The following is a 13204-nucleotide window of genomic DNA, read 5'->3' on the forward strand; positions in this document are numbered from 1 at the left end:
CGTCTTTCCGGCGATGGCGCATGTCTGCCTTGGTATGCAGTCGGGCTAAATTAAAAGTATTGACACCTTGTGTGGTGATCCTCCAAGTGTTACAGTGTGGAGTAATCATCTCCCAGGTGAAAGGCACCTTTTCAGGTTTGTCTTAAGTAAACTAGCTGCTTTGGCAGTCTACTGTCATCCACTGCCCTCTCCTGCACTACCTGTAGATGTACAGTAGAACGTTGATTTAAAGCGATTCAATTTAAGATTCTAGATTTTAAGCGACACCCACAATTAAGAACAATGTTTTAATTTAAAGCGAATCTTTCCTATTTTGCGTGGGTCAATCTGGTGCATCATATTTTAAAATTCGCACCTAATGTTTCTCTGGGCACGCAACACTGTCCTAAGGGCAAAGCTGTACTGTATATGTACTCAAAATAATGTACTAAATGATTACTAAAATTTTTGTCTAGTGCAAACTATAGCATGATTATATTCAAATTAATCATTATCTTAAAAGAATTCCAGCAATGTAAATTATATTCTCCCTGGGCACTTTTGTGACATTTTATGGAAAAAAAAACTCAATCTAAAGGACATAAATTTTAGCCATTTGTAATAAAATTAATTAGAACATTTGTCAGTTCAATGACATTTTATAAGAGAGAAACTTAAAAGTCACTCTTAAGGACAGATAAATAAATAAGCACTAGACCTTGGCATCAACTGTCAAACATATCACCCCCCTCCCATCTTCCCATCAGCTGATCGCTAGTAAACAGACCATTTCACGTCCCATAATTGTAGCCGTGTTGATTTATGAGCGTTTGTTTTAACATAATACTAAAAAAAAAAAAACAATGTTTTGTTCATTCTAGGAGATGGGCTGAGGTGCATCTGGGTAGATTCTCAGTCTTTTTAGTATTTTGTTTCTCTCAAGTACCAAACTAAATTATTCCATTGAAACAACACTTCGGTTCAGAGCGAATTCTGCTTAAAGCCACCTCTCTTGGAGCGTATCGACGTTCTACTGTAGCCCCCGACATGTGCAACATCTGTGAACGACCCTGCCAGTCCTGTATCGGCCTCTTTAGTCACCTCAGAGCTTACCAATGTAGGTGACATCCTTAATAACTCATACCATTGTATCATAGCTGGATGATCGTCATAATCGATTCCGAGTGACAGCAAAGTAGTACAGGTTGTACTTCTCTAGTCCGGCATTCTGTGGTCCGGAAACTCCCGTGGTCCGGAACGATTTTAGTTTGTCCAATAGGTAGATAGGCAGATTTTTTTACTTATCTGAATTATTATTATTATTACAGGAGTATTAAATTTTTGCCCCTCAGGCCCCAATGTGGGTCAGTGACCTATGCCCGGGTGGGCTAATCCCCTTAAAAAAAAAAGCCGCGGGAAATTAAGGTTTGTTTACATCCGGCAGTTCGGCTGCTCTCTCTCTCTCTCTCTGCTTGTCTATACAGAGTACAACATTTAACCCTTCAATATATATGAGCAGTAAATAAGTGTTGCTTTCATATTCTTATGTAGAGTAATGACGATATATTTTCACATGTGCGCACTTACATACGAGCAGTCTCACTTTTTTTTTTACCATTAATGGTTAGCTACTTATATTGTTCCATTTATTAACATTAAATAACATTACAGGTACTTCAAGCAACCATATTCATTTTTTACATTAATTTTACTACAGCTAAAATCAGGGTCTTATTTTCTTCAGTTTTATATGTAGAACCAATCAGTCACTGGTTTTGTAAGCTTTAACATAAACAATGCCGGCAGCCGTCTCGTCTCCTCTAATATTCCACGTATTATTAATAAATTGTATTGTTAATTTTGCACACACAAACATTAATTCAATAAAAACAAATTCAGAAACATTAATTAAAATATATATGAACAGTAAATAAGTGTTGCTTTCATATTCTTATGTAAAGTAATGACGATATGTTTTCACGTGTGCGCATGCGCACTTACATATGCGATCTCTCTTTTTTCTTTACCATTATCGTTAGCTACTTCTATTGTTCCATTTATTAACATTAAATAACATTACTTAAAACAACCATATTAATTTTACTACAGCTACAACCAAGGTCTTATTTTCTTCAGTTATATATGTAGAACCAGTCAGTCACTGGTTTTGTAATCAACGAATACAATGCTGTGTCATTTCCTCGTGTGTTTTAATATTCTACGTATTATTAATGAATTGTATTGCTCATTTTGCACACATAAACATTAATTCAATAAAAAAGACATTCAGTAATAAACAATAATGAATCTTTTGTACATAAGAGAAATGACGCTGTTTACACGATTATGCACGTCGTCTGCACGTTGGCGGGCCGTTCAAACCAGTCGAAATTCAAGTTTCCGCCGTCAAAATTTATATTTATTTATTTTTTGTGTGTTCCAATAAAATACGTTAAGAATTAAAAACTTGCAAAATTTGAGAAGCTACATTTAACCCTTCAATATGTCTTCAAAGAGACCATGCTGCAGAGAAAGTGGTGCTAGTGCTTCCAGGCATAAGCACAAGTCACTATCTATCCAGGAAAAGGGTGAATTTCCATGGTCTGGCAATTTCCATGGTCCGGCACCGGTCAGGTCCCGAGGTTGCCGGACTAGAGAGGTACAACCTGTAGTAGTAGTAGTAGTAGCAGCATCGTTGGAATTACCTGAGGCGCAGTATCCCTGATATCGAACCCCTCCTCTACCCTCTGGAAGAAGCTATCAGCGTCAATTTCATTCCAAAATTAGTGAAACACCTTCACTTAACCCCAGCAGAAAGGTCAATCCTTGCACTACCACCGAGACTAGGAGGAACGGAATTGACTAATCCAGAGGAGATTGCTGCCACCAAACATCAAAACTCAGTCAAGCTCACGGCAGCCCTCACCGACCACATAATAGCTCAGAATGCAACAAGTGAGGTGGATACCAGCAAAGTAAACAAGATTTGACGGTCCATTACGACAGAACGGCAGCACACCCAAAGTGATAAATTGCAGCAACTGATGCTGCAAGTGCCTGAGAATTTGAAGAAAAAAAGTAGCTATAGCGCAGGTGGGTGCCTCGAACTGGCTAACAACATTACCGATAAGGGCAAAAGGTTTCAGTCTTAATAAACAAGAATTTACAGATGCCATTGCTCTAAGGTGACATCAACCACGCCATGGTGTGCAAGAAAGGGGGCTTCGTATGCATGAGGCACGACGAAGTAAGGGATCTCACAGTAAATATGTAGAAGGAAATCTGTCATGATGTCAGGGTAGAACCGACCCTCCTTCCACTGGACAGTGAGAATTTCCAACAGGGGACTTCAAACACATCCAACGAAGTCCGTGTGGCCGTCAGTGCTCGAGGATTCTGGACGTGGGGACAGCGAGACTTCTTCGACATCAGGATTTTTTATCCCATGGCCGCATGTCACCATAAACACAGGAGGAACGAGAATGACAAGATTAGGGCATACAGGGAGAGAATTCTGAATGTTGATGAGGGCAGCTTCACTCCTCTGGTGGGATGGGACCAAGCGCAAGATGTTTCTACGCCAGACTCGCGGAGGTGTTATCTGAACGGAAGCAGCAGCCCAGAAGTTACATTACAACCTGGTTGAGATGTCGACTGTCCTTTTCTCTGCTTAGGACTGCATTGCTCTGCCTCAGGGGAACGAGAGCATCGGCCCCAAAGCCGACAGCAGTCACAGATATTGACTATGAGGCAACAGTCACTGAATGCCGCATAGATCTGCGGCTCAACTAACTCAACACAGCTAGGGTAACTAGTTTTGTATTAGGTTGACTATGAGTTGTTGATATTTTTTACAATGGTTGGGACTGGGCTGTTCTTATAGTGATCAGCATGTGCTCGTATGGGATGGATACAGTTGTGGTGTCAAACAGCAATTTGCAGACAAGGGATCTCAGGTGGAAGCAGGAGCCGATGTCGAGGGTAATAAGAAATAATGAAGAGTGGGAATGAATTGTGTGAGGGAGGGAGGGAGGGCAGGTGGATGGCTGCTGGTCTCAAAAGAAATTCCCCAATTCATGGCCCCTTTATAATAACAATATATAATTTCACCATAATTCCCATATTATTTAGGTTCATTTTGTGCAAAGTTAATAAAAAAAATTCTATTAAAATAATAAATTTTACCCCCTAAAAATTTATACTCAACCCCAGATGAGTTATTGAGTTCAATTAAATTCTTGGTGGTTTGTTTACATCATAGGTGAACAGCTACCCAGCCAGTCTCCTTGTGTCACCCAGATGATGATTATGAGAAGGGGAAGAAGCTGTATTACGTATGATATTTAATGTTTATTAAAGCAGTTTTGTTACATTATATGTGTATTTTTTGGCCTATGGAACCTAACTAATCATTTTAATTTTAATTAATTATACTATAATTCAGAATCTGATAATTCATGATGTCTTCTGGTACCTAAACCACAAATGATCGTGGCTCCACTGTATTCTGCTTCATTCTAAGTTAATGCTTCACTAAAGTTAAAAAGTATGATACTATCTCTAAGTTCCTTGAATCTCTTAAGCTTCATGAATAATCAAAGTAAATTAGAAGCAGAGAATGCTTTACTTAAAAATGAGTAGAAAGTGATGAGTTTATTATTAATAAAAGATAATGTATAAATCATACCCATATTCTTGAGCCTTCTGAGGTCCTGACAGCTTTGTAGTGTAGCACAGGTTGTGAGCCATCATAATAGAAGGGTACAGCGAGGAGAAATCTAAAGTTGCAATTGGCACATCATAATAACCTTTGCGAGGTTCTATCACAGTGGCTCCTTCATATTCATCATCTCCACCACTTTTGTGAACGGGCAGAACCAAATCTTGTTCAACAGCCTGTAAACCACAATACTTTCACTAAGTGTAGTAGACAAATAGAATCTTTTGAGTAATTTATGTCTTTTAGATATAATTTTCTTGGTAAACAAGATGGGTAAAGTCACAAGCTGCTCTACTTCATTATAAGATGGTGTATGGAAAAGTTTGAAACCACCAGGGTCCTAATTTCGTGAGACATTTAGGCACAAAAGTACTGTATAATAATTGTCAATAAATAACACAAATGATAGTCATTGAGCACGTCTTACACTTTAAAAATAGAAATTAACATGATGAAAGAACACTGTACAGTTGTCTGCCACGTCACCACCATTTTCTCTCTTCTTTTCTCTGCATATTGTTATCTTTCTAACTCTGCATCATGGAACCTACAAATACTCATAGATTTCTTAAAAAAATGGGAAAAATTTGGGTTATGCAAATTCTTAAACTAGAAAGCCATAAATAGTATAGTTAAGGTGCCAGATCACTGGGCACTTTCCTCCCAACATGTTGGCCATTTTTGCTCATCGCTGGCCTGACGGCCCAGCAAGCAGCAGTATTTCAACTGTTGAGAAAATGAAAAACAGTTTGGCGGGGAGCTATGCTAGCCGGATTAGTACTCAAATGAACTTCATATTTAAGTAAAAATTGAAAATAAATCATGAAACAATAATAATTAAAATATTTGAACACAAAACGGTGACATGTTCTATTTATTCGTCACTTTAAAACTTCCTTAGTAGTATTATTAAATCACTATTCAAGGTCTTTGACTAGCCAGCTGCTGCCAGTTGTAAGCAAACTTCATGATGACTTCCCCAGCACCCGAACAAAGCACAATCCTGTAAGTCCTCAACTGTTGTAACAGGATCCATTGGGAACCTCGACTAGATGCTTTGTTTTTGTTGTGTTGGGGCAGACGCTCCAACAAAATAGCCAGCAATGTTAAGAGGCATCAAACAAGGCACACGCCAAACTCACCGTAATCATTATCTCGACAGTTGGGCTAATCCATTGGGTTACACCAAAACTTATACATAAAATGAGTAAGTCACATACCTTTCTCAGCAGCTGTGAAATAACCTTGATTTGTTGACCACGAGTAAGAAGGTATGACAAAGGAACACCTGTGACTCGAGACATCTCCATATAGTTGATGATGCACATAAGTTTATCCAACAATCTCAAGGGAAGAAGAGCATCTTTCAGGCAGTACACTGCTAATCTGTAATGCAGATAAAAATACAGATATATAAAATTATTTAGCGACCATAAGCATAAAATTCTTCTTAAGATAATTGTTTTATTCTTTTAAGCATTTTCCTGCTATTAAACAGGGTGGCTGGACTTAAAAGTAAACTCACATTCATACAGACTCTCCCTTCATTCTCTGTCATTCAAGCATTTCTATTGCTGTAATAGATATGTTCAGCAATAATATTCCCATTCCACACAATGGCCCATGTTTGATTTACCCATTACTTCACATAACTCAGCAACGCTACAGCAAAGTGTCCAACTCACTAAAATCTCTTTACTTCATGATCTTCAATCCTTCACAAATACATCAATACTGACAATGAATGAGATATATTAACAATTAGTTAGCCTTATTCTCGGTTCCTTTCCTTTTGATGATCTTCCTCCTCACAACTCGTATAGCATTTATAAATGTTAGTGTAGAAAATATGCCAATTATATTCATACCATATATGATGTTTCTTTAGATCAATATATAAAATAATGTACTACTCAAATAAAATGACTACTACTGTATTACTATTATGATACAGTATTTACTCAATTTTTATAAGTACTGTATTCATTATTTTTTTATGGCATGAATACCACAAACTACTGTAAATACAGTAGTTAAGTTATCATAACAGCATCATGAACATGTAAGAAAAAATATGAAGGGATGATCCTGAATATGTATTATGGCTGAGCCCTTCACGAGGAGGTTAATGTACAACACTCATTAGAGAAGCAGGACACCCGACATTAATAGCTGGGATTGTTCTCATGATTAGTCTGTCCTCCCTACTGTAACTCTTGCCCTGAAATATACTGTAGCAACAAAGGTTTTCCTGTGATAAACTAGAGGGAAGATGCCTAACAAGCATGATGCCACTTTGCCCTTCTCAGGAGGGCTCTAAATGGTTCAGACGTCAATCTCTTCATTCCCAGCAGACTTTCACATTAGCCCAAGTAAGGTGGGAGGGCTCTGTGCTGTCTAGTTCCAGGACTGGCTGTAATATAGGATTACTTCAATTCTTTAGTTATAGACAGTCACCCTTCATTAAGTAGTTCATATAATTAAAGTCAGCTACTGTATATGCTGGGAGGAGGTACTGTAGTACTAAATGTTCTAACAGTCACTGTGATGTTCCACCCCTTTCTTAAAAGTGATATTATAGGATGAGAATGGCCTTACAAATTTCACAACTCCACACAGTGTTACAGAGCAGTTTCCTCGTCCAAATGGTGTACAACCTAGACAATAAGACTTCATTTGTTTACTATCACTCACATTTACTGTGAGACACTCACCTCTGAGACAAGCTTAGGATGTCAACTAATATTCCCAGGTGGAAGGTCAACTAACTCTTCCCTAGTGTTCCATGGAAGACCTAACCAGGTAAAACCCTGGGAAGACAGAAGCCCTGATTTCTTATTAATAAAAAATCCAGCTCTTTTCATGACTTGATTCTATTAGAACATGACTGACAGACTTACTAGTCACCCAATTTGAACCAATCACTTAATTAACATCAGGGAAAATCCCTTTCCATCAACAATTACTGCAGACCAAAAGGAAGAGCCTTAAATTGAAAGATTTCTCTACAGGGGCTTGTCCAGTTTTGTGCAGTGTAATGATTGTTTATCAGACCACAGCTTACAGCCCAGAGAAATACAGCACATATAACAGTAAGTAGATGCCCACGTGGTAACCCTCATACCAAGTTAACACACCCTACGGGAGGGCGGGACCACAGAGTGCTTGAGTTATCCGTGTGATATGACCTACAACCACACCTGGGCAAATGGCTGTCCAGACCTGTCCCAAGGGAGGTCAAGTTCACAAGGGAATCAGAATTCTCACCGCCACTCGATCAGCTCACACCTGGTCAAGACACACCCAGCTTAGTGGTAATTGGGAGAGGTCATCTGCCGGCTGGTGACTGCCAATATATAGGCCCAGCACCCCCTTCCACCACAAGCATTCATATTCAGACGACTTTCACAACACTATTGACGGAAGACGGAGTCATGCTCATCACTAGTCGAGGTGGGGAGGGAGACTTCCCTCCCCAGCACCGGGTCTCCACCTAGCAGGGTCTCCCATAGAAGACATAGTTCAGCAGCACCTACTAGGCCTCCCTCAGGTCACGTGAGTCATTGTCAGAGCTCTCCATAGGGTGAGTTACTTACGGTGGGAAGTGTATTCATTTTATGTTTGTGTCCGAGAGTCAGTGTCTAGTAACTTCGATATACTGTAATGTTCTAGTAACTTCGATATAATGTTCTATTAATGTGTCTGTGTCATTGAGTGAATAATAAATAGGTGTACCGTTAGAGGCGGTGTTTGAGGAGATGTCCCCTAAGAACGTATATTCAAGTGTAAGTAACTAACCGGCCACACCACCAACCTTCTTCTCTTTACGTCCTACAACTATAAATATTCTACCTATATGTATATCTTCTATACGAGTTTTGACTCATTATAGCAGTGTGACAAAGCCCCGTGTTTGTTTACATTTGACAGAAGGACACTGGCAATAGTAATCATAAAATGGAATCAAAGTAAAACAATATTAAAACAAACATCTCAATGCAATGATTTGTGGAATATTTATTTGACAAGCCACTTTAAATGCACTGGTGAAGGGGACTGTACGAGGTGTGATCCAAAAGTTCCCGGACTGGCTTCATAAAATCTATATTTTTCAAGATATTACAGTGGAACTTTTAGTCACCCTCAAAATATTTTCCAGAGGCCTCAATGCAGCGCTGAATCCGCTCCTCCCACTTCTGGAAGTCCTCATTGGTGAAGCTGGAGCACCTTCTGCTATGAGTCCTGGATCTCCATTCTGTCCATGAACTTTTCCATAAGGTTCAACTTGAACTTCGGAAACAGTCAGAAGTCACAGGGGGCCCGATCTGGAGAGTATGGAGGGTGGGGGACCACTGACACGCCGTGCTTCGCCAGAAAATCACTCACAGAGAGGTGTGTTGTCCTGGTGAAGCAGTCAATTGCCAGTCGTCAGTCAGAATCTGGTTAACATTTCCATATGAGAGGTCCAATCGCTCGGCAATCTCACGGGCGGTCATCTTACGATCTTCATGGACAAGCTGGTCATTTTTCTGGACATTTCTCTCAATGGAAGGCTGCCCAGAATGATACTCTTTTTAAAAGGAGGTGCACCCTTCTTTGAAGCTCTTGTGCCACCTGAAAACTTGAGCCCTGGACATTGCTTCATCTTTGTAGGCTTCCTTGATTATTTCATGGGTTTCTGCACCAATTTTTCCTAGTCTGAATAAAAATCTGATGGCACAGCATTGCTCGATAGTTCCCTCCACGTTGAGGGTTGAGTGGCGACTGACTCAACTTAGTAGATGGGCCGGTACACCCACTCACATAAAGCTGCACTACGGCCGGTTGGCACCACAGATTCCTGCAAAATCTATGTAGTAAACAACTTACACCTAAGGTGAGTAACTGTTGAGGATTGAAATTCGATATCTGCTAAGAGAAAGGTTTTATTAAGCCAGTCTGGGAACTTTTGGATCACATCTCGTACATGCCAGGAGACATTCTTTAGGTCAGCTCAGGTTGATCTTTATGTCCTTCCTCACACACCACCTCACATGAAGAGTGCAGGAAGCCCTCATTTATAAGTGGTACTGTATACAGTAATCACAAAGTTGCATGCAGATGTTGACCGTTACACAATGGATCTATAGGATCTATACATGCTCAATCAGTTTTATGACGTAAAAAAAAAAAACATTTACTGCTATGAGATGGCTAAGGTTACCTTTATGATGGCCGATACTCAACTGCTTTTACTGTATTGTCACTGCTATAAAAAAGTGATGTGCAATAACTAGCAATATTCCAAAATATTTCAAAATATGATAATGCAATCTCGGAATGGCATAACACGTGTAACCTTAGATTTTTCATTTATTTCCTTCACTCACACAAGAATGTACATTTTGTATAACAAAGGACTGAACTCCCAGTACACCTACACCAGATTTATTTTTACCTTCTGCGTGTCTGGGGGCTTCCATTTTGCAGGTCAGAAATAATGGAATGATGGACGTCTTCCTTTTGCTCTTGGAGGAAGTGATATGATACAGCATTTAAAGTATAAGATCTCAGCTTGTAGTCTCGCACCAGCACCTGAAACACACACAAAAAGAAAATGCAAAGGGTAAAATACACAAAGACTTACTAGGCATTACCAACTTTACCCTTTATATAGTAAACCCTCTGAAAAAGGGACTTCTCAAAAAGGGATATTCCAAATAATGGATATCCGGTTTAATTAGCGGACTAAGCTGATAAAATCTGGTAATGGGAATACTGTCTGTTATCAATCAGATGTACTGTCCTTAAACTGTCTCAAAACAAACACAAAACCAATGGTACTGAAAACAGTAATGTACAAAGATTTTCAATATCAAAGAAAATGAAAAAAATAACCAAGAACTTATTATGAAAACTCCATGACCAAGCATTTGGGGTTCCTGGTACCCAAGTGTACCAAACAGTATAAGATGTGTAGTTAGATGTGTAATTGTGGTAGGGAAATCATGAATTAAATTTTTATTGAATTATTTTATGTACTGTATACAATACCTGTACAGGGGAGAGAAAGGAAAGACTCCCATTATGAGAATCCTTCCAATAAGAGACAAAGCTTGACAGAATTAGTCTTGTATATGGAAGACTTACTGTAGTTTACTATTTATATTTCAAGTAAAGGTGACTGCACAACCTAACACAGTACAGTATATACAGTACTCTTGATTTAACGGAATCCGATATAACAAACTCTCAATTTAGCGGAAGGAATTTTTCCATTATTTTTCGCTCGATTTAGTGAAATAGTTCGCTAAATCGAGATTAATTCCGTTAATATGCTCACACCTATGGAAACACCTCAGACGTACGATACATGCAGGGTACATAGAAACATTATTCATGGCTTACCTTAAACTAGGGGGTTCAGTGTTTGTTTAAATGTTTCTATTACAGTGATACCCCCACCAGCCAGAACAATTGGTGCAGAGCACTTCTGGGGATGAGAGAATTCCGGCTAACCGGACGACTTTCTCAAACCCGAAAAAATCCCCCATCTCCGGAAATATTTTCGGTTACTGGTAAAAACTTTCTGAGTGTCTCAACTATGCACCTTGCACAGACAAATACTAGCCCACATCCTCATAATGTTTCTGTGTGCTGGGGAGTTTTCCAAGAGTCTAAACAAAAAATCTATATGATATGATCGAGAATGAAGCTGTGTGTTACAGCAAAGACTGGTATTTTCCACTTCCTTGGAGCTGTGGAGAATTAGTGGGTCTCGTGTAACTGACCTGACGCAATGTCAGGTGGGGGTAGGATGGGGTATTAGTGGTCTCATATTACTGACCTTCTCGTACAATGTCAGGTCACTCATTGTCGGGTGGGGGATTAGTGGATCTGAGGACCTGAAGATGTCTTGAATAAACATGAAGGCTAAAATACATTATTTTTTATACTTACGCTTATCACATTGTATCCCTTCAACATTATGTTACATAACATTTTAAAATGTGGAGTGAGAAAGCAGAAAGGTGTGGGGGATTAGAGAGATGGGGTGGAAAGGAGTGATAACATGCACCAGTGTTGCCAAGCACTAAGTTCCCCAACAGCTGATCTTTTAATTCACCACCACGAAGCTAACCACACATGAATTTGTCAAACAATATGGGGGTGTGTGGGTGGTGTTAGGGTGTGATGTTGTGGTATTATTTAATAAATAAGCAACATTGCATCATCAATGACAGCCATTTGATGAATAATAGCATACTACAATTGTCGCTTATTCATCAAACTACTGTACTGACATTAACAATACAATAGTTCATTTATTATTCATTAATTAATACCTCAACACCACATCATACACACACACAACATCTAGTTTACAGTCTTTTGTGTGAGACACTGTGAGTGGGAGGGAGGCAGGGAATAGGCATTGGGTAAAATGTCATCACCCATAACTGATCATTAGTTTCTCTATAAAAATATCACAGCAGACTTACCAAGAGTAGATCAAACTGACAGCGTCCGTCAATGTTGATGGACTTGTTCTCACGTCTGCCCATCTGTTTACTTTGTAGCACTGAGTCCTTTATTTCTGATCTATAAATAGGATATAAGAATAAAATATGATAACATTGGACTTTGTCTGCCTCACTCTTCCTCTCCACTTTTTTTAATAAGCAAATATTATCCATGACTACCTTAAAGTCAATAGCCCTCAGAGAAACACTATTAACAAGGCAGAAAAATAATGTCCAAATTAGTGGTGTCTACTGTATGTGTCAGTCATCTGAGTACAGTAATAACAAATGATCAGGAACAAACATGGTCATGTTTTGTCTTCTGTCCTTACTTAGAATGTCTTGGGGAAACTCTTAATCAATCCTTTTTGTGTTTAATGGGTCTATTATTACTATTATGTAACGTTGTCCACAGACATAGTGTTCCACCCCTCGGTGGTAATGTGAGGAGAGCAGTTGTCACATAACCAATTCATTCATAAAGTGATTCCGGCATTGCCACATGTTCGGAAAGGCCACCAAGGAGTGGAACACTATACCTGTGGGCAACTGTACCTATTATCCATTAATGTATAAACTGCATTTACAATGCAGTTTATGCTACTATTTAAAAGTAGATTCTACTAATTGCCAGTCTTTAAGAGAACAGTTAGAAGCTTCATGCTCGCAAGAGTCTGAATCTCCTGGGTGTACAGTATAGACTTGAGTATCAATCAGATTCATGTTATCTCTTGCAGAGATTATATATTATCATACTGTATATGGACAAATGCACATATTCTTGAAGGGGAAAATGGAGGTTGTGTATCGCAGTAAGTCACCACTTATGAAGGAGGGCCCCTAGCTGAGCCTTTCGACAACAGGTTCTTGAGGACATGTTCAAATGCCTTTCAGGCGAGTCCAAACATGTTGTCATCAATCTGGAGCCTAGTAATCCATTTTTTCCCCCCAATAAAAAAAAAAGAAGTACACCATGGTGTTTTCTTGCCAAAAGACAAAGATA

At 39.1% G+C, this 13204-nt stretch overlaps 1 protein-coding gene across 4 annotated transcripts in view; it reads right to left on the reverse strand.

Moving 5' to 3' along the window:
- LOC121863712 (DNA polymerase delta catalytic subunit-like) overlaps window positions 1–13204 on the reverse strand; it is a 115691-nt gene that overhangs the window by 39926 nt on the left and 62561 nt on the right. For all 4 annotated transcript variants that reach the window (XM_042362450.1, XM_042362451.1, XM_042362452.1 and 1 more), the window contains exons 11-14: window positions 12181–12280; window positions 10137–10273; window positions 5920–6085; window positions 4667–4875 (exon numbers count right to left, since the gene is read on the reverse strand). In XM_042362450.1, coding sequence (XP_042218384.1) covers window positions 4667–4875; window positions 5920–6085; window positions 10137–10273; window positions 12181–12280 — 612 coding nt within the window. The remainder of the gene's footprint in view (window positions 1–4666; window positions 4876–5919; window positions 6086–10136; window positions 10274–12180; window positions 12281–13204) is intronic.

This window comes from Homarus americanus, unplaced genomic scaffold, assembly GCF_018991925.1.
Source record: "Homarus americanus isolate GMGI-L3 unplaced genomic scaffold, GMGI_Hamer_2.0 scaffold48354, whole genome shotgun sequence".
Lineage (NCBI taxonomy): Eukaryota > Metazoa > Arthropoda > Malacostraca > Decapoda > Nephropidae > Homarus > Homarus americanus.